This window comes from Paramormyrops kingsleyae, chromosome 23 (genome assembly GCF_048594095.1).
Source record: "Paramormyrops kingsleyae isolate MSU_618 chromosome 23, PKINGS_0.4, whole genome shotgun sequence".
Lineage (NCBI taxonomy): Eukaryota > Metazoa > Chordata > Actinopteri > Osteoglossiformes > Mormyridae > Paramormyrops > Paramormyrops kingsleyae.
In genome coordinates, this window is record NC_132819.1 from 15483098 (window position 1) to 15507739 (window position 24642).

Below are 24642 nucleotides of genomic sequence, written 5' to 3' on the forward strand. Positions count from 1 at the left end.
TTATTTCTCTTCTGAACTTTGACCCTTACCCAGGCTCCAAAAGCAAAAAATAGTTTTCGTTTAAACAATACGATATTGAAGTATTACCAAAAAAATGGTACAACGTTATCGAGTGTTGTATTGTCCGCTGGTAATTTGTAGCTAAAATAAATACGTAGTGCGTTCATATGCTAAACTTTGACCTTTGCCATTTGACCCGCTGCGGCGCCCACGTGGTTAGCGGTCCCTACAGCATGCCTGCATCGCGGTCTAGAGTCACAGAAGGTACTGTGATGGACACAAAAGAGAAAAGTGGCAAAAAAAGAGTTGCCGAAGAGGACGATGATCAGGTACGACTTTATGTTAAGTATGCTTATGATTTTATATCGATACTGGTTGCCTATGTAATTATTTTTTCAGTTATGGACAGTTAAGCAGTTAGCTACCCAGCTAACTGGTGCGCACACCACTGCTTATATATGCTTATTTACTGCTACAGGCATTTAAAACAAAGCATTTAATGTAATCTAATGTAATGTATATGTGTAGGCTTACATCTGGTATACAGAAGCAAAGGACTAAATCGTAGCGTAAACCGGATTTATAAAGCTTGATGTCTGCTGTCTCTTTTAAGAATACAGTATTTGTGTTTTCCAGCTGTCTCTCTTCAAAATCGAAAAAGATGGATTCCCTAAAAAGTTGGAGAAAGAAGATAATGATGACGACTTGTCTGACAGTGAAGAGAGTGTGTTTTCAGGGTTGGAGGACTCTGGAAGTGACAGCGATGATGATGATGATGATGATGATGATGATGATGATGATGATGATGGTGGTGTTGGTGGTGATGATGACGACGACGACGACGATGATGATGATGATGATGATGGTACAGTAGAGGAGACAAAGGACGCTGATGAGGAATCCCTTGGTAAAGATAACGAAGAAGCCACTATCTTAAAAACATCAACAGAACAGCCCTTCAGTGAAAAGAGAGAAGCCAAACGACAGGTAAATTCAGGAAAATTCTGTCTACATAAGTTTGTAATAATGGCACTTTTGTGTTGCTTTTTTGGAACGTGTTATTCACATTTATAGTAGTACCTTTAGGTACATTTTTTTTCTGTTAACCAGGAAGCAGGTTTTGAACATACAGTGTAGTACAGGAGTGTCAGACTCCAGTCCTGGGGGGCCAGAGCCCCACACATTTTTGGGTTTCCCCTCATTTAACACACCTGATTCACCTCCTTGTGCTAATTACCACACAGCTTTTGGGCTGAATCATTTGTAGTGGAACATGGAAAGAACTAAGCTGCACAGGGCTCCGGCCCCCTAGGACTGAAGTTCGACACCCCTGGTCTAACACCATGTTTGTGTATTAGACCTCATATATGTTTTTTTTTTCTTTTTAATTTAAGTATAGTTTATGCGATAATCCATTATATTCAAAATCTGCCATTTCTGATGTATTTGGATTTCATTGTAATGAGTAAATGGGCATACTGCTTAATTTTATTAATGAAAGGTAAACATGTTAACAAATATTGCAACATAGATATGTCTAGTAGCCGCCTTAAGGTATGACAGTTTTGTGCATTACATTTATTTATTGAAAGTACATCTAAAGTATGAATTACGTAATATATGTATGTTAGTATTGTAAAAGATCTGGTGTTCCTTAAATGCAGCAGCTTTTAAGCACATAACTGACAGACTTAAAGCCTTTCCTCCTGGACTTTAACATGCCCTGGTGCTGTGTTGGCACTGTGCCTCATGCCCACAGGGATAGGGGTCTGAATTCTTCCCCCACTCTCTTTCCTCTGGGTAGTCTGGTTTTCTTCCGCAGTACACATTTGCAGTTAGGTTAATTGGCATTTCTTAATTTCCCAAAATGCATGATTGTGTGTGTTTTCTTATATATGGATGGAGCAGGATCCCATCTAGGCTTGAGCCCTGTGCTGCCTGGGATAGGGTCCAGGCCCCCCTGCAGCCTTGGCCAGGATAACTGTTTGGAGGGTGGTATAATATGGTATGGTATAGTATAACATGGCATGGTATAATATGGGATGGTATAGTATAGTATGGGATGGGATGGTATAATCTGGAATTGTATGGTATGGGATAGTATAGTATGGGATGGTATAGTATAACATGGCATGGTATAATATGGGATGGTATAGTATAGTATGGGATGGTATAGTATAACATGGCATGGTATAATATGGGATGGTATAGTATAGTATGGGATGGGATGGTATAATATGGAATTGGATGGGATAGTATAGTATGGGATGGGATGGTATAGTATAATATGGTATGGTATAGTGTAGTATGGAATGGGATGGTAGAATATGGAATTGTATGTTATGGTATAGGATGGTATGGTATGGGATGGTATCTCTGCTTCTATCACTCTGTCATCATCTTCATCATCCTCCAGCTGAGGCTGCATGACAATGGAAAAAAACACATTTCCAATACATTTTTGTGATACTGTAATATTTATAAAACAAAAGGAGCTGAAAATTGACCAGAAATAAACTTTAGTGAAATAGACCTTATTATATACCGATAGTCTGTCAGATAAGTCACTCGTTGTGCCAACAGCCACAAAGCAGTGCTGGCAAATCACTTGCTTCTGTGTGAGATTTTCGTTCGAATCCAAAATATTTCCCTGCAGCGGAAGACGAATGTCTTTCGGTGACCAGTCCTTGTTCCTCACTAATTTTGTTAAATTTCTCACATGTGCCACTGTCTGGGAGTGAGTCTGACCGCAAGGACAAAAATTATTATGATTGGCTCAGAGAGCATATGCAGAACTTATGCAAAAGCAGCGGAAGCAACCTTCAGACTGATTTATTAAGATATGCTACATAATCTTGAAATGGAACAATCCTTAAAATTGCAAAGCTTGCTTGTTTTTTATGACAGTAAAAATGTTTTAGCATAATTTATTGATTGTCTCATCACAGCTGACTATCACAGTCCTTGCAATGTAACGGTTGCATCTGCATAACATTGATGTCGATATTAAAATTACACACGATGCAGCTCTAATTGATACAAAATGTTGTATCAAAACTAAAAAAGCGGTAGATTGACAAACCCCTGTGCAGTCAGAGCCTTTGGCGTGTGGTTTTGACAGATTGTCAGTTTAATTTATACAGTCGCATTTTTTTGTGGTTGCACCCTTTATCTTTTTTTTTTGTATGCTTCACCTCTTCTAGCTTTTATTAAAATTGAGCTCTTAGTCAAACCACGTCTCTGTGCCCACTATCGCCCCCCTGTGGTCAGAGTTCTGGATGAGCCCAGGTGCAGGTTGGAAGATGTTTGTTTGCTGGAAAATCAATTATTTTATAAGTAATAACCTACTTTACCAAGCCTTGATATTGATACGCATGCTTCTTTTGACATTGAACAGACACTTTGCATTTTGAAGACGCAGTGAATCAGAGAAATACTTTGAAAGCATGTGTACCTCAGTAGAGGATACCTGGAATTTTCAGTTTCTATGTTTTTTCTTTTTTGCCTGCTTAAAGCTGCCTTTCCTTTGAGTGGATATAAATTATTTTTGGCAGTATTGGTTCCCTTGATGAATGGTCTGTTAAACGTATTCTTATACATGACTGTTTTCAAATACCTCTAAGACATGTACGCAGGGGTCTGTGCCGTAACATGGAAGCTGAAAACACTGCTGGAGTATTTTAAAATATAATATTTTACAGTTTCCCTGTCACATTCGCCAGGATTAGGAGCCTAAGATCCCCGCAAATGTGATAATTTGTCACTCGTACTTGGGCCCATTATTAAACATGTAAAATGAAAGGCACTGAAAAGTTACTTTGAGAAACACGACATTCCACGGTGACAAATATGACTAATGCATGACTGAGGCTGCTTGTCACGACAGAGATGGGATTTTGTGTGTGTGTGTATATACATATATACCAAAAAATAACTTTCAGTGTTAAAGATACAGTATGCACTTATACTAACAAATAACACTAATTTATGAATTGTATGATTTTATGAGATCCAAATCATTTTCAGTATTTGTATGTTTATGGTTACGTTTGCTTTCTGGAGTCAGGCACGTCTGTGAGTTCCTGTGATCTTTTGGCAAGTTTCAAAAATATCCCCATTTAATTGTTCATGGCCAGCTTATGAATAACCAAAATGGCGAATGCAAAATTGGCAAATCTGGAGGGGTGAGTGTGCTTGCTGGGTGGGCTTCTCTCTTCCTCTCTGGCCACGACCTGCTGGGATACTGGACAATGTCCTCTGTCCTGCTAGGTGTCCCTGTTCAGGCCCGGCTTCCAGTATCTGTCCAGAATAAGTTTCTCATTTGCCAGTTACTGGTATTAAAAAGAGATAATGACAATTTCTAAAACAGGAAAGGGCTGGATGTGTAGGATTAGGTGGATTTTGGCGGAACGTCATGTTTATCCTATTGAAAAGTCCTGGAACTAATTTGGGGCCTTGAAACCCCAATGCCGATGAGCCTTCGTTTGGGGGATGCGTTGTCACCCCCCCGCTGGTGTTGAATTTGCTCAGCTCCATCTTTTTTTTTTTTTTTTAAATCCGTGGGCTCAGCTGGCGAGGTTCTCCGGCCTGTCAGGCACCCGGCGGCTGGCTTTATGGGCCCTCTGGGAGGCCCCGCGGCCGCGTCCCAGCTCTGCTCCAGGACCATGAGTGGGCGGGGGGCTCAGGTTACCGGTGCTGGCTGTGTCTGTGACACGCGAGCGCCCACGCAGGAAGGCCGTCCTGCAGACATGTCTGATCCACTTCCACCAGCGAAGGGGCCTGGTTCCCGGCCCATTAGCTGTGCGAGAGGCCAGACCAGGCAGGGCCCGTTAGCCGTGCGGGGGGTAGGGCACGGCCCTCGGCCCCTATGCCGTGTACGGGCTCGGCCCTCGGCCCCTATGCCGTGTACGGGCTCGGCCCTCGGCCCCTATGCCGTGTACGGGCTCGGCCCTCGGCCCCTATGCCGTGTACGGGCTCGGCCCTCGGCCCCTATGCCGTGTACGGGCTCGGCCCTCTGCCCCTATGCCGTGTACGGGCACGGCCCTCGGCCCCTATGCCGTGTACGGGCTCGGGCTCGGCCCTCGGCCCCTATGCCGTGTACGGGCTCAGCCCTCGGCCTGTTAGTTGTGCAGAGGTATATTCGCCAAATTCAGCCCAAACCCGCCCACTTACTCAGGACCTGGACCTGTGTTTTCCTTTCCCAAGCGAAGCATAAGTTATAAGCCAGTAGCTTTGAGCGGAAAACCTTGTTCCTGTGTGCGGTTTCTCACGTGCGCGCCCAGGTGATGTCCACAGGCTTGTAGCGGGGTGGGTGTACGCCGAATGAGGCTGCTGGGATTCCTGAGCTGAACGTTAAAATGAACGTCAGAACGTTATAATGATGTTAATGTTAAAATGAATAAATGCAAAGTCAGGAAACACCACCTGACTAAATGCAGTCTCCCTATTTTTTTTGAGGATCTGTTGGCTTGTCATTCATCACTGGGGGCTGTTTGGGGGGGGGGGGGGTGGCGGCCTGTCCCGGCTGGAAGTTTAGCAGAGCTCTTACTTTCCATGCTTTTGGCTGGTTGCACATCATCTGGACAAGTCATCTGGCCCCAGGTTTTTATTTATTTTTATTTTTTTACTGTAAACAGATTGAGCCTCTTATCATCCCTAGACCTCCTCTGTAACACCACTTAAGGTTGCTGTCCTCCTGCTGGGCCCTGTGGAGTTTTACGCACTACGTATAAGTCCAGACGGTGCACAAGGGCCCCCTCCCATCCCCGAGCCATGGGGTGGGGGGTGGTTATCAAATGAGTACTCTGCGAAAGTCCTCAGAGCACTGGGGGATGAGGGGGGGGGGGGGCTCCGCTTTGAGTCGGGGGATGTTGCTCGAGCCCGCCGTGATGTCGGATTAACTAGACATCAGGGAGGAAGTGTTTCGGTTTGTACTCGACTCCAGGATCCGCTCTACCACGGGAGACGCGTAAATCAGCGCAGGTTGACTCACCTGCCTCTGAAGATTGGTCGGGGGGTGGGGGCTCATTTTAAACTCCCACCACCACCCGCTCGCCTGTCAGAGATGCGGTCATGTGACTCTCGGCTGGCTGAGCAGTGACTTGTTGTAGGGATTCATTCTTCTGTGCCTGGATGCCTTTAGGAAAATGACAGGTTTTTAGTGAATTGTGTTTGTCTGCAAGTGTAAATCACATCAGGAGGCCCACATACGCCGAAAGGAACAGATGAACCTCTGTAATTGCACAGCGGCCTAGAAATCTGGCTGTGCCTCAAAATGCAAAGCACGTCCTTGAAATGAGGCCATACTGGCAGCTTAATAAGGCCGGCACAGCTCCGAAATGGGTCATTCTCATCATCCCTGCATTTGTATTTTGCTTTTTTTTTTGTTTTTTTAATTGACCTTGATTTTTCGCAACAGGGTGAAAAAGCATCCGATGGAGGAAACGCTGTGAGGAAGGCAAGGGCTTCGCGAGCGAGAGGAACGGGGAGCGGAAAGTTGGAGCAAGCCCCCGGGCTGGGGGGGCAGTCCAGCGGGGCCCCCCCTCAGGGGGACGAGTATGAGCAGGACACTTCAGATGAGGAGGTGAGGATCCGGTGGGCTGGGGTGGGGGGCTGTTCGCTGGAAGCAATAACTAAACAAAACGGCATGTTTAAAAACAGGTTTGATTTGTCAGTGAAGAGCCAGTATAGGAATTTTCCTCTATGGTTTATAAAGTTAGGATTATGGCTGCATAGCATAGAGATAAATTGGCATCTATAGTGATCGTACTTAAATGTCATGACGATCTCGTAATTTTATGAAACTGAAATCCATATTCAGAGTTGCAAATGTGTACCTATGCCTGCTGCCTACGTTTCATGAGAGCAATTCTCATTTTGCAATTACGAATTAGCGTAATTAGCGAGTTTACCTCGTTCAGCTTACGCTTATGAATCATAGTTCATGCATTTACAACTTCAGTACTAAATTTGCGAATTGCTAGTTACTTGGGAGAAGTTGCTTGTCAGTGACCAATGGATTTTGACAAAGGTTGCAAACTCGTTGGCAATTTCTGATAAGTATAAACCAAATGGAGTGCTCCAGAGAGCTGAGGGGGCGGGGCTAAAAGCAGAAATTACCTTAATGAGAAGCTACAAATTAAGGTTCAGTGGAGAAGTGCAGCATATGTCCGGCAAGCCTTCCAGATATGGAATAAAAATGTTATGAATGAATATAATGGTTTATTACAATGAAAACAATATATAAAATTAACGATTAGAGTAACTGGTTATCTAAATACATTGGTTTCAGTGATATGCCAACAAAATGCACTGCTATTGGATTACATTGACAGTGACGTGATTAGTAAGCACACATTAGCAGCTGATTATCCAAGCTGTAAACTGTAAACCTAGAGTGTGACACGTGCAGTGTGCAGTGAATGTGTGAATCGCTGACGTTTCACTGCCTGGGTTGTATGATGTGGTTGCTACACACATTCAGAAAATAAGAATAATAATAATAATAATAATAATAATAATAATAATAATAATAATAATAATAATAATAATAATAATAATAAGAAGAAGAAGAAGAAAGTAATAATGTGATCAGCATCAGTTTCACTGATTTATTAATTCAGTATCAGGAATATTACATACAAATGTATCACTTATTGGTATAGATTAGGGCTGGGCGATATATTGATATTATATTATATGTGCACAATAATCATCAGAAACATTCGGCCTGTCTTCTGGAGCCCTTGTGATTATCGCGCATGCGCGATATATTATCGATACGATATCGGCCGGCCCTAGAATCGATCAAACTTTTCATGTCAATGCACCACTAGTTTTGGCCCCACGTTTGGTAGACTGTGTTTTTATCCTTGCCCGGTGTTTCCCGTAAGTTCATGAATAGATCAGTTTTAATGTCGTATATTTCCTTTGCTCGATTTGTGTGCACTGCTTTGATTGAATGGAGGTCTACATCTTTCAAAAAAAAAAAAACCTCCCCATAAAATATGTGGTTTGGGATTCCGCTGTAGGCTCTTTTTATTGTTTTTGGCTGTCTGCTCCCAAAGTGGACACCCCCTGCGGCGGCTGACGTCCGGGCATCTCCAGACCGTGTGGACGGTTTAACTTGTTCTCTCCTCACTGTTTAATTTACCGGGTCCGTGGAGAGCGGCTGACCTCGCCTCGCCTCGCCTCGCCTCTCCGCGCCGTCTGCATGATTCCCAGTCTCTGCCAACTTGCCTCGGATGAGGAGCATTTCATGACAATGTTTTGTGGGCAGCGGTGCTGGTTGGGAGGGTCGGACCAGCTCCAGCGTAGTCACGTTATGGACATGAGCTGTGAACTCTCTGTCGGGCGGAACTCCTCATATGTATGTTCATGAGGAGAACCTACGTCTTGTTAGCTCCTGGGCCTCTGTTTGGCTCCTTCACAACCGGTGAGGCGACGGTGCTGGATTTGTACTGGGCCTCGAGGGCTTCGAGCCCCCGGCCGCCGCCCCCCCACCCAGGCAAACGAAGGCCGACAGGCTTTCTCCCAGGAGAAACGTCTAATGTGCTCCTGACATGGAAAGATTAGCCTTCCCAAACCGCTCCCGTCAAAAATGTTTCTGGAAAAGGTTGCCAGCAGCCTCTCTAATGCATGTTCCCCCCATTCGCTTAGCATTTCAGGACTTCTCTGCAGGGCTTATTTGGTAAAATCCCCTTCCCCCTACTTTTCAGTGGAGTGTTTATTTTTTTTGTCAAAACTGTTTGAGGCGATTGAGGTGAGAGGAAACTAGGATCATTTGTCATCCGTGGTGTCAGACTCCTTGGCGATCTCTCCTCCCAGCAATATTAAATGTTTTTGTTCAGGAAGAGGCCCTATTAGAAACCTTAGAGTCTGGGGGCCCTTGCGTGCTCAGGGTACGCCCCGGTGTGCTGCTGTAGCTGCGGTGGTCCGTGGCCTGGTCCGGCTTGGCGTGTTCCAGACGAGCCCCCCCTGCCCCAGGACAGCAGATTGAATTGCTCCGGAGCCGTGAGCAGCCCTCGGCACACGCTGTCTACAAACAAAACCTCGCAGAGTTTCAAATGAGTATTTTTTATAATTTTTTTTTTTTATACATTTTGGTAATAAAGGGCTATTTCCTGCGCGCGGACTGAAAGGGAATACGTAAGCCGGCAGAACATCTCGCCGGGAGGAAGAGGTTTCTCCCCGCAATGGCTTTTCCATGTGGAGTGTGAAATGAATGAAGACACATTGTGGAATAGAAATCCCGCCCCCCCCACCCCGGCTTCCTGCCCCACGCGGCTACCGCTGCAAGGCCCAACGGCACGGGGGGACTGAATTCAGTAGCCCCGCGGTGGGAGAGGCGCGGGCGGGCCGGCCGGGGGGGCCTGGTGGCGGTGTGCTTAGCGAGCTGGCTCAGAATGCAGGGGGGGCGGATGCAAGCTCCCTCCAATTAGTCACTCGCCTGCTCGGTCCAGACAAGCCTTGGAGAAGCCAGAGGTGCTGGATCGGCTTCATTTAGGGGGGTCGTGTTTAGAACCCCCCCCAGGTCCGGACGGGCACTGCTGTTGTCCTGTATTTGGGATTTCCCGTACCCCAAGACACTTGGGTCCAGAGGTGTACACTACCCTTCGAAGTGGTTCGATAACCCTATAGAGGGGAACATGAAGCATTAACATAAATGGAAACCGTGTAAATAGCCACTTATTTCGACATGTAAAATGTGTGAGTATATATTTATACTGTGGATGTGTAAAATCAGATGACTTTTATTTGTGCAGTGAAATGCCTATAGAGGGCAGGCTACTATGTTTATAAAAACCCTGTGTATTTGAGAAGTACATCGTGATCCATGGGCTGGTTGTGCTCGAGGCCTCCTGGTTTGTTTTTGAATTCTCCTTGACTGTCGCTGTTTTGGTAGGTTTAATATCCTGTAGGCCTCGAACCCGGGAAGCCTGGGTGGCTGCCGTTGGCCTCTTGGCCCGGCTCAGACCCTGCCAGTCATGCAGAGTGACGTGTGTGTCCTTTTTGGTCAGACACACGCTGCTCATCGCTGATCTGCTTCTCCGAGGCCTCTTCAGCGTTTCCCTTGGTGTTCCCTCGGAGTTCCCTCTGCACACGGACCCGGGCCAGTAACAGAAGCCCGCGACGGCCCCCTCGCGCATCGCCGTGGCGACGTGCGCCGCGTTTTCCGACGGCAGCTGATTTATGGTCTGGATTTTTGGAAAGGAGGGAAAAAATAGCGATTAAAATGAAAGGGAATCTGCCGGTTCCAGGGGGAAACCCTACGCTGGCGCGTAAACGAGCCCGGGCTGAAGCACGCGGAGGTGCGAAAGGCGAGACACGCAGGCATTTAAATCAAATGGAGGCGAGGAGGAAGGAGCCGGGGGCAGCGGGGGCGCCGGGGTCTTCTGGGGCGCAGTGCTGGGCTCAGTTTGTGCGGGGAGAGAATGCCACTAATTCCTGGTAGCGCTGTTTGCGGGTGATTCCCCCCTCCCCCCCATGGTGGCAGGGTTGACCTGGTGTCGGTTGTGTCCAGAAGTGCCAGTCCTCTTCCCAGTTGGGGGTGTTTTGTTTTCAGTCCTGAATTATTGCAGGTCAGTGAGTGCATCTATTTCCATTTTCTTTTTTCCGTTCAGAATGTGTTGTGTGTGTGTGTGTGTGTGTGTGTGTGTGTGTGTGCGTGTGTGTGTGTGCGTGTGTGTATGTATATGAAACGCCGTGATAGCCATTATGTGTGTGCTTGTGTGTGTGTGTGAGTGAATGAGCTTTCAGCAAGAGGCCTGAATTCTGTTCATGTTGTGCCCCCCTAAACCTGAGCACGGCCTGGGAATGTCGGACTGTCGAATTAAGCAAAGGGGGTGTCTGTTGATAAGATGGGGCTCCCCTGTTCTGTGAGGTAAGCTCTCCCCCCACTGACCTCCATCCACCCCCCACCCCCCCACCCGGCCTGAACGCAGCACACGTCTGGTGCATGTGTGTATGTGTATTTCATTGTATTATATTTTATTTATTTTCTTTAAGGAATCGGTAATCCCAGAGTTTAATTTCGTGATTGGGAGAGCTCCAGGTGCTGGCGGGGTAATGATCTCCAGATGGGATCTAGAACGATCCCAAATTTCCAGTGCCGGCTGAGGGCAATAAAACGGGGGATTTTCACAGTTCCGCAGACACCCCTGCACTCCATCCTTGCAGGGTAATGGGAGTGAGAGCGACCGCAGTGCTATACTTTATGTTTTTATTAAAGGCCCAGATTGACAGCAGCAAAGGATTTTTCCAGCATTAAAATCCAGGCCCGGCCGGCGGGGACAGAACTTGCCGGGCCCCCTCTCCGGGGATTTCCCCTCTCTCCTGCTCTCCTCCCTCGGCCTGTGTCTCTTCCAGCGCTCCAGTCAGCTGCGGTGCAGGATCGTGAGCCCCGTGCGCCCCATCGAAAGCCAGACCCCCCCAGACCGGCCACCGCCGGGCCTTTTCTTCCTGCCTTGAGATCGAATCAATTAGGGTAACGGGGGGCCACTGGTTTCAATGAGACGAGGGAGCGGAAATCAAAGTCATTACCAGGCAGGGGGGGGGGGGATCCATGTGCGCAAGACTTCCATTGGCAGCTCCGAGAGGCGGGAGTACGGGGAGGGCAGGGGGCAGGCAATCACAGCCTCCATAGGCAATTATGGGAAGGTAGATTCTGTATGGGACTGCAGACAGAACTGAGCAATCTGCCAGAAGCGCCCCCCCCCCCCAAGATGCAGTGAGCCATCCTGTGCCCCGCCATGTCAGCCATATTGAAGGGGCTCACGCTACCGAGCAGGAAGTAGTCGGCTCCCGTCAGCCCTCAGCGGGCACTAAAGCTTCCTCCATGGAGACCTGCGCACCTCCTTCACCCAAGACGTCGCCTGCTTCTGATTTGGGCCCCGCACCCTTTTCCCGTAGACAGACTTCGAGGTTCGCGTCCTGCTTTATTCCTTTTTGCCTCGAGCCCATTTGGCTTAAATAGATTTTCACAAGGTAGGGAGATGAAAGACGTAAATGATTCATATATTTCTCGCTGAGCTCGACGTGGCAGGTTTTTTTAAAAAAAAAAAAAAAAAAGGTCTTAAAGAAAGGATTTTGTGAAATATGCCAGGAAACCGGGCAGTATTTGGTTTGGAGCCCTCGGACAGTAAAGCCTCAGCCTGGATCGCCATGTCCGCCTGCGTTTGAGGCCTTTTAATTTTTTTTAGTGGGGCGTCTAAATGAATGATTTTCTGGCTCGAGTAAGAGTGCAGTTGTTCCGATCGACGCCACGACCCTCGTTAAGCTCGACGGCTCGGCTGCCTTTTCACCGTCTCCCCAGGAGGACGGCCCCGCTAATGGCCCATTTTTGCCGCCCCCCCCCGACCTCGGCACCTCGCCCGCACTCGTCATCACTTGACCGTCTCTCCTTGCACTTCCAGATGCTTCCGGCTACCACCCGGCCCACGTGTATGGATCCAGCTGTCGACGGAGTCTGTGCAGGCTCATTAGCTTTCCCAATCTGACGTTCTCACCTGTACCCTAGTGTTTTTGTGGGCCACGACTCTCATCTCGGTTCACCAACATTTTCCTGCTGTTGGCAGATCCGGAATGAGCCGCCAGAAACTGCACAGTAATCCGCACCTTCCCGTGCCTGACCGTCAGCTGTGCGTGCTCGGAGCTGCCGCTCAAGCCCCTTCTCCCCCACCGAGCCCGCAGGTCGGCTGAAATCAATACCGGTCTTTCGGAATTGACAGTTCGGTAGTGAATTAGGTGGGATTTTGGCTTGTCACGGGGCTGTCAGCAGGAAATCTCCGTTTAGGAGTAGATTTAAATATCGCCCGCTCATGTTTTTCCAACTTGCCGAATGTTGACATAGAATTTTCACCCGGGCCGGACTCATCGCGTGCCGCTCCGGCTGTGTGAGCGGGACCCTGGGCCATGGTGCTTGGGACCCTCACAGGTGCGCGGAGGCGGGGGGAGGGAGGTGAGACGGACTGCCAAAGCAGCCACCTGTCGTTCTGTACTTTTTAGGACTTCCTTTCATCCGGTGTTCAGCTCCCAGCCGGATCGGCGCTGCCAGGAGGCCTGATTGAAACCAACTGCGGGTGGGGGGGCCGCTCTGAGCGGGAGGCGGCTTCCCAGGCGAGATCCTGGGGGGAAGGGGGGGGGGGGTAGCCGTCTGGCCCCTGCTAGATGCACTCGTCCGCTTCACTCTTCACTTTCAGTGAGGATCGTGCTGTGATTTATACTTCCAAAAAACAGGCATGGGGGGTACTATGCATGACGCAGAGACGATCAGTCTTCCCTATGCCAGCGTCCGTAAAGTCTGCCCATGTCACCCTCACGTGACAGATGGCAGCCTGCCCGACTTCTGGCAGACCCCGTGCTTCATTTCGGCTGCGCCGCCGTCGAGACGCTTTCCGGAGTCGCCAGGCAGGCGGGCTTTCACGGCCGTGGGCCGAAACCGCACTCTCCTCTGCCGTCATAAAGGGCTTGGGCGCAGGAAGCTTCGAGGCATCGTTAGACGTTTAATTTTCAATAAATAACGACCTCTATGAATGATATGCCGGATGCTTGGCCAGGTGGAAAATCATTCAGACCTGGACGGCCAGCAGGCAATTTCCACATGCGTCCGCAAAGGTGGAGCCCCCTGTGTGGGATTTCCGGAATTACTTATTTATCGGGTCAAGCAACAGACGACAAGCAGGGCTAAAAATGCTCAAAAAGCCACATAACGAGCTTTTACAGGACCGGTTTTGCCGTCTCAGAAACGATGAACAGATTTACTTTTATGGCCCGTGGGACTTTGTCACAGAATAAGACATTTGACATAAAACGTGGAGCTTTTTCTTTAATAAAATTCTTATGGCATCTTGCCGTGATGCCGCGAGCAGCTCAAGGTGACGGCACTCGTGTAGTTGGCCCTTCGTTTTGGGAACCTCACGGGCCGGTAACATGGGTCACGCCACAACATCCCCAAACAGGAAATGACTGGAGAGATGAGCCTTCAGAGGCCAAAGCAGCCAACGCAGCACAGGTTTCTGTCCCCCTCCCCAATCCCTGAACATCAGTAGCCGTCTACATACCATTTCCCGGGCCTTCAGCTCATCGTCGTTCCAGCATGGCCCCCAGTCAGAGCCGGCCGTTGGGCGGTTTGCACCGTTGGTGATGACCAGCGAGGGCTGACAGGTGCAGGCTGGCACAGCATTTAACTACAGGGAGGGTGGGGGTTGCCTGATGTTTTTCTTGGAATGTAGGTCGTTAAAATCCCCCCGTTAGAAGGACCACAAAACCCCAACAGCTGGCAGGGCAGTGCAGGGAGGAATGAAGCAGCAGGAGGAGGAGGAGAGGAAGAGCTGCTTTCCTGTGTATATCTGGCTTGGAGCTGTCGTTAAACTGAACAATGACGGCGAGGCGCGCTGACCTGTACTCTCTAGGGGTGATTTACAGATACGTACAGAGAGAGCGGGGCACGCTGAGCCTCAGAATGGCTTACTGCCCTCTACTCTCTCTCGGGGTGATTTACAGATACGTACAGAGAGAACGGGGCACGCTGAGCCTCAGAATGGCTTACTGCCCTCTACTCTCTCTCGGGGTGATTTACAGATACGTACAGAGAGAGCGGGGCACCCTGAGCCTCAGAATGGCTTACTGCCCTCTACTCTCTCTCGGGGTGATTTACAGATACGTACAGAGAGAGCGGGGCACGCTGAGCCTCAGAATGGCTTACTGCCCTCTACTCTCTCTCGGGGTGATTTACAGATACGTACAGAGAGAGCGGGGCACCCTGAGCCTCAGAATGGCTTACTGCCCTCTACTCTCTCTCGGGGTGATTTACAGATACGTACAGAGAGAGCGGGGCACCCTGAGCCTCAGAATGGCTTACTGCCCTCTACTCTCTCTCTCAGGGTGATTTACAGATACGTACAGAGAGAGCGGGGCACGCTGAGCCTCAGAATGGCTTACTGCCCTCTACTCTCTCTCTCGGGGTGATTTACAGATACGTACAGAGAGAACGGGGCACGCTGAGCCTCAGAATGGCTTACTGCCCTCTACTCTCTCTCGGGGTGATTTACAGATACGTACAGAGAGAGCGGGGCACCCTGAGCCTCAGAATGGCTTACTGCCCTCTACTCTCTCTCGAGGTGATTTACAGATACGTACATAGAGAGCGGGGCATGCTGAGCCTCAGAATGGCTTACTGCCCTCTACTCTCTCGTGTGATTTACAGATACGTACATAGAGAGCGGGGCATGCTGAGCCTCAGAATGGCTTACTGCCCTCTACTCTCTCGTGTGATTTACAGATACGTACAGAGAGAACGGGGCATGCTGAGCCTCAGAATGGCTTACTGCCCTTTACTGTCTCTCGACGGTGATTTACAGATACGTACAGAGAGAGCGGGGCACGCTGAGCCTCAGAATGGCTTACTGCCCTCTACTCTCTCTCGGGGTGATTTACAGATACGTACAGAGAGAGTGGGGCACGCTGAGCCTCAGAATGGCTTACTGCCCTCTACTCTCTCTCGGGATGATTTACAGATACGTACAGAGAGAGTGGGGCACGCTGAGCCTCAGAATGGCTTACTGCTCTCTACTCTCTCTCTGGGTGATTGGGGTTTATTTGCCTTTTTTGCCATTAAGTACAGTCTTTAGCTTTGATTTAATCCCCCTAAAAATGCATGTTTTATTTGCATGTGTTTAGCCAGTCCTGGTTTTCCTTTTGTTTCATTTCCATGACTTTTGTAGCCAAATAATTTTGACCTCATTAGTCAAATTCAAACAAAAACAATTTACTGGTAAAATTGAAGTGAATTTCGAGTGTACCATCTTAAAGAGGCCCATGGACCCAGTGTCCCAGTGGATGTGGCGTGGTCTGTCACGGCCCCACGCAGGACTTGGGTAGTTCTGTAGTCATTCTTCTGCTCTGTTCTTGGATGCACACGACCTCTGGGGGGTGCTGTGAGGCTGCTGTTTTGCATGCTCTATTGGAGGCACCCCAGCTGATCTGAAGGGGGGGGGCACACAGCCCTCCAGGGATTCAGTCAGTCAGGGTGCATCCTGGTGATGGGGGGGTAACCACATGGGGGTGCCGTAGTCAGGTTACACAGTAAATGGCAAAATTTTAATTTACCTACACAGCTTTCAATTTATATTTGAGATTAAGTATTGTTAAACATGTTTTAATGCCAACACACTGGTGTGATTTGCTCAGTAAGTTGCCATGTGTCTCTGTGTGTATGAACTTTATTCATTTTATTGTGACAGGTTACAATTCCATGTTTCCACCAAGGGCCAGACTTGTAATGCATTAACATCAGTATCACAGATATTTCTCTGTTTGTGATGCCGCCGTCTCTCTCTTCAGGGAGGCCAAAGCCCAGCCTGGGGTCTTTGTTAGAATTCTGCACCACTGCAAAGGAGATTGTAGTCAGACTTGGTTTCCTGTCGATTTTGAGCCATAAAAGGTGTTTAAACCCCATTTATTGCCTCTGCAGGTATTTTATTTTTTTGCCCACGTTATGTTTTTATAAGTGGTGAATCTGGGGAAGTGCCAGAACGTCCGATGTTAAACCGGCGCAGTGTGGGACTCGGTTACGTAGCTCTGGCCTGCTCACCGTGCAACTGGCCAGGCCCAGAGGAAGCTGATGGGTCTGGCTGTATTTGCCCACTATACCGTGGCATTGTGCAGTATACGGGGGCATTGTGTAACCCCAGGGGGGAGGGGAGGGGGGGGCGGCGCACAGCACCTGGATGTAACCGTGGCAGCCGGCTGGTACACTGGCCCGCGCTGCGCCTGAGCAGCAGACCTGCCCCCACCCCTGGCAGCTGTCCGCACACTTGTTTCTGACAGATACCGTGGGACCGGGGAGAGGAAAGGTGGTTTAAACGGCCAAATCATATAGTTCACAGTTCGCAGAACATATATTGGGCAAGATATCAGCAACCGAAACCAGATGTCTGTGCTGAAACGTGCAGCGTCTGCGATGAGTCTGCACACATGTGAGGCCAGGGAAATGGCCGGGAGGAGCTCCGGCCGCCGTCAGTGCTGGGGGGGCAAAACGGCATTTAATGCGCATCATTAATGCACAACACAGCAGCAAAATTTTTCCCCTTATAGATGCTGCTGGATTTGATTAGTGTGGCCCTTTCTTGCGGTCGTTGATCATTTGGGAAGGTGAAGAGTAGCTGAGTAGGGAAGGGAGGTTGAGGTGTGATTTGCGTCCCCCTCCCCCGCCCCCCGAAAAGGAAAAGTGGACGCGGAGTGCAGCATTCCTGAGGTGCGCCTGTTTCCTCTACAGCCAGACTGACAGTCTGGCGATGGGCTGTCAGCCAGTGGTCCTACCTGCAGATGCAATCTACCCCCCCCCCCCAGCCCACCCCAGACACACAGCTGGCCGTTTTAAAGGCCCAGTTGGGCTGGACCCGGGCCGCCTCGCCCTCTGCCCGGACCCGGACCCGTTCCCCAAAGCCCATCCTGCCAAGCCGCCTGTCGGTTGGCAGTTTGTGGACGAAGGTTCGTTTGACTCCGGATGGTTTATCGCGTTCAGCCAAATGTGTAATTCTGCAAGCCGCAGGCTTACAGGATCACAAGTAAGGGAGAAATTATCGGAATCCAAACTAAGTGGCCTCACCCAGCCTGTTAGACGAAGCCGCGATGATGTACGGTTTGTTTTACACATTATCGGGAGGGACGTTTGTCAGACGGTCTGTTAAATGATCTCAGATGACACGTTTCATTTGCATGATATGTATCGCAGGTTATCCTCTGTGTTACCATTATTTTTCACAGGCTGCAGTGTAATATTTCATTGACATTACTATTTTCCATCCTCTTTCTGTGAGCTTCCTTTTGTGAGCGTGCGTGTTTTTTGTTTTTCTTTTTTGGGTCATGCAAATGGCGGTCAGCGAAGGGGCTGTTAGGGGCCGAATTTGAAAGGCAAAGATGCCACCTGCTTTGTTTGCCGGTCGCCGACACTCCCCAGTGGGAGCTGTGTGGAATGTGAGGTGGACCTGTAGTCCGGCTCAGGTGGATCCGGCCTGTCCTCCCGGCCGGAGACCTGCGGGGTCAGGAGGGCGGCGTTCCGAGCCCGGCGGGCCCCGAAGAGTCCCCGGATAAGCGCTTAAGCAGCAGCCTCCGTGCATCGTAATCCGGAGCTGGCTATGCGCTGCGTTACCGCGCTTTAGTGTTTTTCCACTCTGGATATCTCCGCGCTCGTCCTTTTTAACCTCGTGTAATGTCGCAAGCGGGAGTGCGGAGAGAGACGTCCGCTGTCAGGCGCAGGCGCCGCAAAACTGTGAAATACACTTGCTTTTATTTAGATATTGTTGCATGACACAGGCAATAAATATGTCAAAATGGAACGGCTCTGACCGCGAGCACCGGCGGTAATGGAAATAAAAAAGGCCGCGGGTCTCGTCACGGTTCTGTTTCTCATTTGGAGACGGGGGGGGGGGGGGGGGGTGGCGTGTTGCGTGGCCCCTCGAATCGCTGCGGCGACCAGCTAGGCCGAACGTTACGGTGGGAGAGGGCTCGGAAAACAGAAGGTTCTCCTCCGGCTGGGAGAACAGTTTCTCATCCTCCTGTCACGTCTGCGCACGTTTATCTGGAAAGCTTCTGGCCTGATGTTCTGGCAAAAACAGGGTGGGAATAAGACAATCGGGCAGACATGGGAACAACGACGGATCGACTTGATTCCTCGGGGGACGGCAGAGATATTGCATCTTTATTTTGATCAGTACAAACCCATTAATACCGGATAACAGGATTTTAGTTGTCATTTGCCGGGAAACACAGGAAGCAATGCTGTGTGGCAGGGTTGCTGGGGTGGGGGCTTTCGTGTCCCACTTGGTCTGCCTGCGAGCGCGTCCCCAAGACCTCCTGCTGGCCGTCACACTCGGTGCGGTGCAGATTCCTCCATGTGGAAGCACCGTCCTGCATCCATTTGTTTATTTTGCATTTTACCTCTAGTGCTCGGTTCCCAAAGTTCCCGGTTCCGAGGCGTTTCCACTCACGTCCGTGGAAGGAACCTTTTCTGGAGTTCATGGATCAAACTGAAGCCTTCGATTCACTGTCTTTTCACATTTACTTGATAAACACTGGAAGACAGGGTGAAGCTGTGGGGGGGGGGGGGGACTTCTTTAATAATACACCAACGTACGAATGTTAACAGGATCTGGCGGTCCACAGCTGTCTCTCAGTCCGGGAAGTCCGATGTGCAGGCCATCCACAGGCTGATTGCTTCGCTACACCATTGCGTTCAGGAGTTTGTAATATGTATTTAAATATTTATATATTTATATTTGCATATATACAACCGGTGGGCGTCTGTGCGCCTCCTCCACAGTGCCGGCGTCCTGATGCAGTCCCTCGCTGGCTGGCCGTGTGTCTCGTCATTAACTCCTCAGCGCTGTTCTCCGTTCTCTGTCTTTGCTCTGGAAGAGAGGGAGAGGAGTTAAGCGGCGAAGCCTGAAGCAGCACGGCAGGTCCGTTAGGGATTCGCCTCGTGTCGCTTCCATTTTGGAAACGGGTGTCTGTGAGGCTATGAAACACCATCCACCGTTTTTTTTTTCGTTTCTCCCACCCCGTGTTTATTCCCTCCCTCTTTCTGTGTTGGGTCTCGTCTCCAGCGCTTGCCCCGGTTGCGGCCCCGCCCACCTGTCCTCACCTCTCCCCGTCTCACGGCACACCTGCTGTGGCGGCAGCGGCCGCTGGAATGCCCCGGGTCCTAGAGCCATGGCGTTTAATGTCAACACGCGCCACGTTGGCCAGATCTCGCCATGAGACTAATCACACATGTAGGGAAACCACCAAGGCTTGTGCCAGGACTATGTCTACAGTTCTTTTTATATTATATATATATATATATATATATATATATATATATATATATATATATATATAGTGTGTTGATATATGAATATATATAAAGGTATTTGAGAGCTCAAAAAAACTGTCTACAAAACAATTCAGAAATCTTTTTCTACTCTTTCCTTTTTACATTCTCCCTTTTGTTTATAAATAATGTCCAGAATTACTATCGCCAGATGTTGATTTGTTGATTTCCGCCCCCATCCGCCCCCCCTCCCCCCCCCCCCCAACACCACCTTCAGGTGTCACCCAAGACTTTTTAACACAAATATTTAGTTTTTGTCTTTCCTGACAGGTAACGTTGGCAGATTGGTAAATGATTGCACTGAGAGAGCCTGTCAGCTGTTCCTACTTTGTGTATCTGGGGGGTGGGGGAGAGACCTTGGTTTTTTGGGCGTGTAACTTTAGCCACAGCCCGGGGGTGTTATTTAAAGCAGCTCCTGGTCGCAGCCCGGTTCCAACACGGTCATGACCCCCCCACACCGAGCCATTTTCTCATGTTCGAAAAGCAGTCGGCACCAGTGTCACCAGAAGAGATTTTGAGACGGAGCCCATTTTGCTATGCAAATGGGTCACCATTTCGATGTTCAATTTCCATATCTGCAAGCTAATCTTGGGTGTTGTGGGACGGCCCGAAGTTCTAGCATAGCCACGCATGGGGTACTTTTTTACCCCCCCGGATGGGGGCGGATGGGTTATATTCTCATTGAATGTTTACAGCAGCGCTAACTGGCCGTGCGCCGATATTGTGAGCGCCCATAGCCTCCCTCTGCCCCGTCACCAGTCTCCGGCACTTCCAGTGTGCGTGACAGCCTGGGGTGGCCCATCACCTGTCAGGAGCCGTTAACAGGAAGGAATGCAGCCCATGCGCTGGAGCGTGGCGGCACTCGCAGCTGCGCATCTCCCCGCAGTCAGATGCGGGGAGAATGCAACTCCGTCTTCCTTCCAGAAGATTCCGTGACGGAGAGCAGTCAAACTTTGTGTCGGCCCGAGATGCTCTTGCCTGAAGTGCCTGGGTTGCATGGCGATTATTGTTTGGGGGGGAAAACAAAACTCTGCCAGACCTGACCGACCCCAGGAGAAAGAGCGGGTTTATCGCTATCCACCACATGAGTGCAGAGTTAACGGCTAGAGGTGACCCTGGTGTGAAATATGGTATCTAAGCAAATATTTATATTCGACTTTTGATCGACTTCAGCATCTGTTTTTATTTAGGTTTTTCTGTTTTATTTCAGGGAATGTATAAAAATTAGTCTTGGCTTTCTGCTACTTTTCATAGAGTAATGAGTGTTAAATAGGAAGGGGGGAGGGAGTGCGGTTTAAAGTGGGGAGGGGGGGGTTTCAGCTTTTAACCCCAACATCAAAGAGAGCCCAATCTGTTTCACATATCATCCAAACAAAAAAAAAAGTATAGACAAGGACGTAATATGGGAGGAAAAAACACTTAAAAGGCCATTATCTCGTTTTGGGGGAGGGGGGTTATGGATGGCGTCCAGCTATAGGGAATATTGTCCATCGATATACCGGTTTTTAATCATGTGGCTTTGAGCATGGCCACATCTCTACGTGCCTGAAATAAGGCGACTGCTTCGATCCACCAGACTGGATTTCTGTTATCAGAGCGCGATGATGCTCCCATTAGCCGTAAGGACTCCCATACGGAGACGGGCTGGTGGGCCTGGCCAGGCGCCTTCACAGGGGAAGGGACAGGCCATCCGGCCCGCATCAGGCACACGTCAAGCCCCACGCGCGACTGGCTGAAGGATACGGCATGATGCGAGTGATTGGTCAGCGTGTGGGTGTGGAAATAGTTTGGAACCAGCTTGAATGAACTCACCATCAATCCCATCAGCGCCTTTGATATCTGACACGTTGCTATTGAAGTCAAACCGATTTGTTACCCAGCGTCTGCAACTGGATTTTTCAGTGGGACGATATAGCACCCCAATAAACGGCCTTCGCGGCCGTTAGTTTGCCGTGTTTAATCTGGATATGGTCACCGATGGACAGCCCGTTAGGTTTTACATGAACATACAGGCCAACAGCATCACGCAGCCGCTATTTCACATGCAAATCTGACGGTGCCTGATGTGTTTGACCAGGATTTGTGTGTGTGAGAATTGCGTTTAGTTTGGGGGACAGGAGGTACTGGGGATTAGAGTGTTGTGGTCTATATGCAGTAGCTGGGATTAGATCTTGGATCGAGCCGCACAATCTTCCCAGGATGAGGTGTTTATATCCCTTCTACTTAGGCAACACTTCGCATTTAGAAAACCCTGAAACCGTCACTGCACCTCTGGTATTTTAGTGAAAAATATACACATCTATTTTGAGCATGTGCTTTTATTTAATTTTTTATTTTTGGCGGATTTCTTTCGGAACTGGAAAATTAAAGAGAATTTAAGATTTCTAACCAGTCGAATTTGTCTTATTCTGTCAGATGAGTTGTACGGCTTAAACGTGCTTATTATTATTATTTTTTATAGGAACATTTGAAGTTTAACGGAAAAAAGTTCAGATTGCGGTTATGAATAGTCAGAGAGCAAATCTCTCCTAGCTGACTTTAAACGCTTCAAGCATATGGTGCGTTTCAAATTTAACCCCCCCCCCCCCCCTTCCCTCCACCACCCTTAGCTTGTAAATTTAAATTGCACTTGGGTCTCTGTTTTGGGAGCCTGTATTTTGTGCTCTTCTCAGTGCAGAGCACGATCCGTCATTTTTAGTTTTTACGCTGCTTCTCCCGTTACACGCGTGGACGGGGCTCTGGCTCCCGAAATCCTGCGTCTGATGCTTCCCCCGTTTATTACGGTGATTCTATATTTTGATACGAGGTACAAAGTGTACTGAAAAGTATAACACACCTTGGGCTGGCTTGTCTTATCTTGTAAACAAGAGCGGGGTCCTGTCCCCGGCTGTCCCCGATTCAAGCAGGCCACGCTGGAGCTCTCTGTGCCCAATAACAGTGCATCTGAGCTGGACAGACCAACCCCGTTCCCGTCCGCGTTCCCTGTTTTGCCTCTCCACAGCGCCACGGGGAACGTTTCAGTTTCCAATATGTTTGTGCAGTTTTCGATTGCATGTTTTTTTTTTATTATATATATAATTTTTTAATTTTTTTATTTAGCTTTACAGGCTAAAACGAGAGGTTAAGATGACCGGATTTGGACTTGGTTCAGCTTTCACAGGTGACTAAGTTGTGTGACACACTCCCGGGCGCGTGGCGTGTTAAATTTGGCAGGATAGACATTTATTTTCAGGAGTGTTAAACACTTTTTTTCCCCCCTACGCTGGGACTTTGGCAAAAATAAGTTTGTGAGTTTTTTTTTTTTTTTTTTTTTACCCCGCATGGAAAATTTTGACACAGCAGCACGGTTCCCTTGAATGTGATGGCGAAGGAGCGCGGTGTTCTGGTGCTGACCGGCACGCAACGGAGCCGGGGGTGGGGGGGGGACTCACCATCTTCCGCTGGTTGCTCAGGCAGAAGGTGCAGATTTGCTTGGGCTGGGAGATGTCGGCGTCCCGCGCCGGGGAGCCGTGGTGGTAGTAGGAGGAGGAGGTATGGCAGGGCTGCCCGTCTCCACACGCCTCGCCCACCAGCAGCACGTTGCCCAGGTGTGAGATGTAGCTAGATGCCAGGCGCAGCGTCTCGATCTTGGAGAGCTTGCGGTCGGCCGGCTCGGTGGGGATGAGCGTGCGCAGGGCACTGAAGGCCGTGTTCACGCTGTTGGTGCGATCGCGCTCGCGGGCGTTGGCCGCGTTCCGTTGCCGGCCTTCGCCCAGCTGCATCTGTGGCACCACCAGCCGGCTCGCTGCCGACTTCCTCTTCCTGCCCACCTTGAGCTCGTACCCGGAGCCATCCATCCGGAAGGACTTGTCGTCGGAACCCGAGCTCTCGCTGCCGTTCTCCTCGTCCTCGGAGAGCATGTTGATCTCGGCGTAAAGGAAGCGGCCCGGTGCCGGGCGCACCATGGCGAAGGACATCTCCGCGGCTAGCCGGCTGTTGCGCGGCGGGGCGGCTCTCACGCAGCGTTATCAGTTAGGAAATAACAGTAGCCCCCCCTACTCCGGGGCCGGCGGGGCACCGCGTGGCGGACGGATGGGACACAAGGGCTCCGCGAGCTACTCCTGCGACCTCACAGCTTTCCCGCTGCTCATGACTGGGCGGTAAATCTCCCGTGAGACACAGCTCTTTTCTTTCTCTCCTCCTGTAAAAGTGGCAGTCTGGCAGGAGGGTGGGGGGGGGGTGCCGGGGGGCCGGCTCTCTCGGGGTCTGCCTGCCGTCTCTGTTCCCCTCACTCTGCCTCCTGCCTGCCGCTCGGAAACACGTGTGATTTCTGTCCGGGGCTCTCAGTTTGGTTAGACTTTATAGCCGGTGGGAGGGTCCGTCGCCTCCCCCCCCCCGCCCCATTTACAGCATATGCAAATCCCAGAGCTGCCTGGCTCAGCCGGAGTGGATCCACTCTCTTACTATCGGTTCTCTTTTAACCCATTAAGTGCCGGCTGTCCTGCGGAGAGGATCCAGTCTGAGTTTAAGGGAGTTTTTACTTAGAGCTGCTTATTTTGGATTCTGTCTTCCTTCTGATACCTCGGCGCTTTTTATAACCACTTCAACGCTCGCCAGCATCCTTTGGGTCCCCCAGAGTGGCTGATAGCCTCTCTCCCCCTACCCAGTGGGAAAGCTGCTTCCCCCGAAATACTGACAGACACACACCTCCCAGGGATTCCCGTGATGTCACTCAACCTCGAAGAGGGAAATCTTACACGTTCACGGCATCAGCTTTCGTTTGGTATCCTAAC

General features: G+C 49.7%; 2 protein-coding genes across 2 annotated transcripts in view; one reads left to right on the forward strand and one right to left on the reverse strand.

Moving 5' to 3' along the window:
- The first annotated feature begins 36 nt into the window (after positions 1-36).
- bop1 (BOP1 ribosomal biogenesis factor) overlaps positions 37-24642 on the forward strand; it is a 45296-nt gene continuing 20690 nt past the window's right edge. The window contains exons 1-3 of the mRNA XM_023812056.2: positions 37-329; positions 637-987; positions 6419-6583. Coding sequence (XP_023667824.1) covers positions 168-329; positions 637-987; positions 6419-6583 — 678 coding nt within the window. The 5' untranslated portion in view covers positions 37-167. The remainder of the gene's footprint in view (positions 330-636; positions 988-6418; positions 6584-24642) is intronic.
- On the reverse strand, positions 18680-24168 carry scxa (scleraxis bHLH transcription factor a). The gene is made up of 2 exons (XM_023812061.2): positions 23302-24168; positions 18680-19409 (listed from the first exon to the last, which is right to left on the reverse strand). Exons 1-2 carry the CDS (start codon positions 23824-23826, stop codon positions 19371-19373), a joined length of 564 nt encoding a protein of 187 aa, XP_023667829.1. The 5' UTR covers positions 23827-24168; the 3' UTR covers positions 18680-19370.

Coding starts and splice junctions, on each gene's coding strand:
- scxa (XM_023812061.2), bottom strand. CDS start 23,826: ATGTCCTTCGCCATGGTGCGCCCGGCACCGGGCCGCTTCCTTTACGCC. Junction 19,410..23,301: donor TGAGCAACCAGCGGAAGATG/GTGAGTCCCCCC, acceptor CCTCTCTTCCAG/AGCAAAGACAGAGAACGGAG.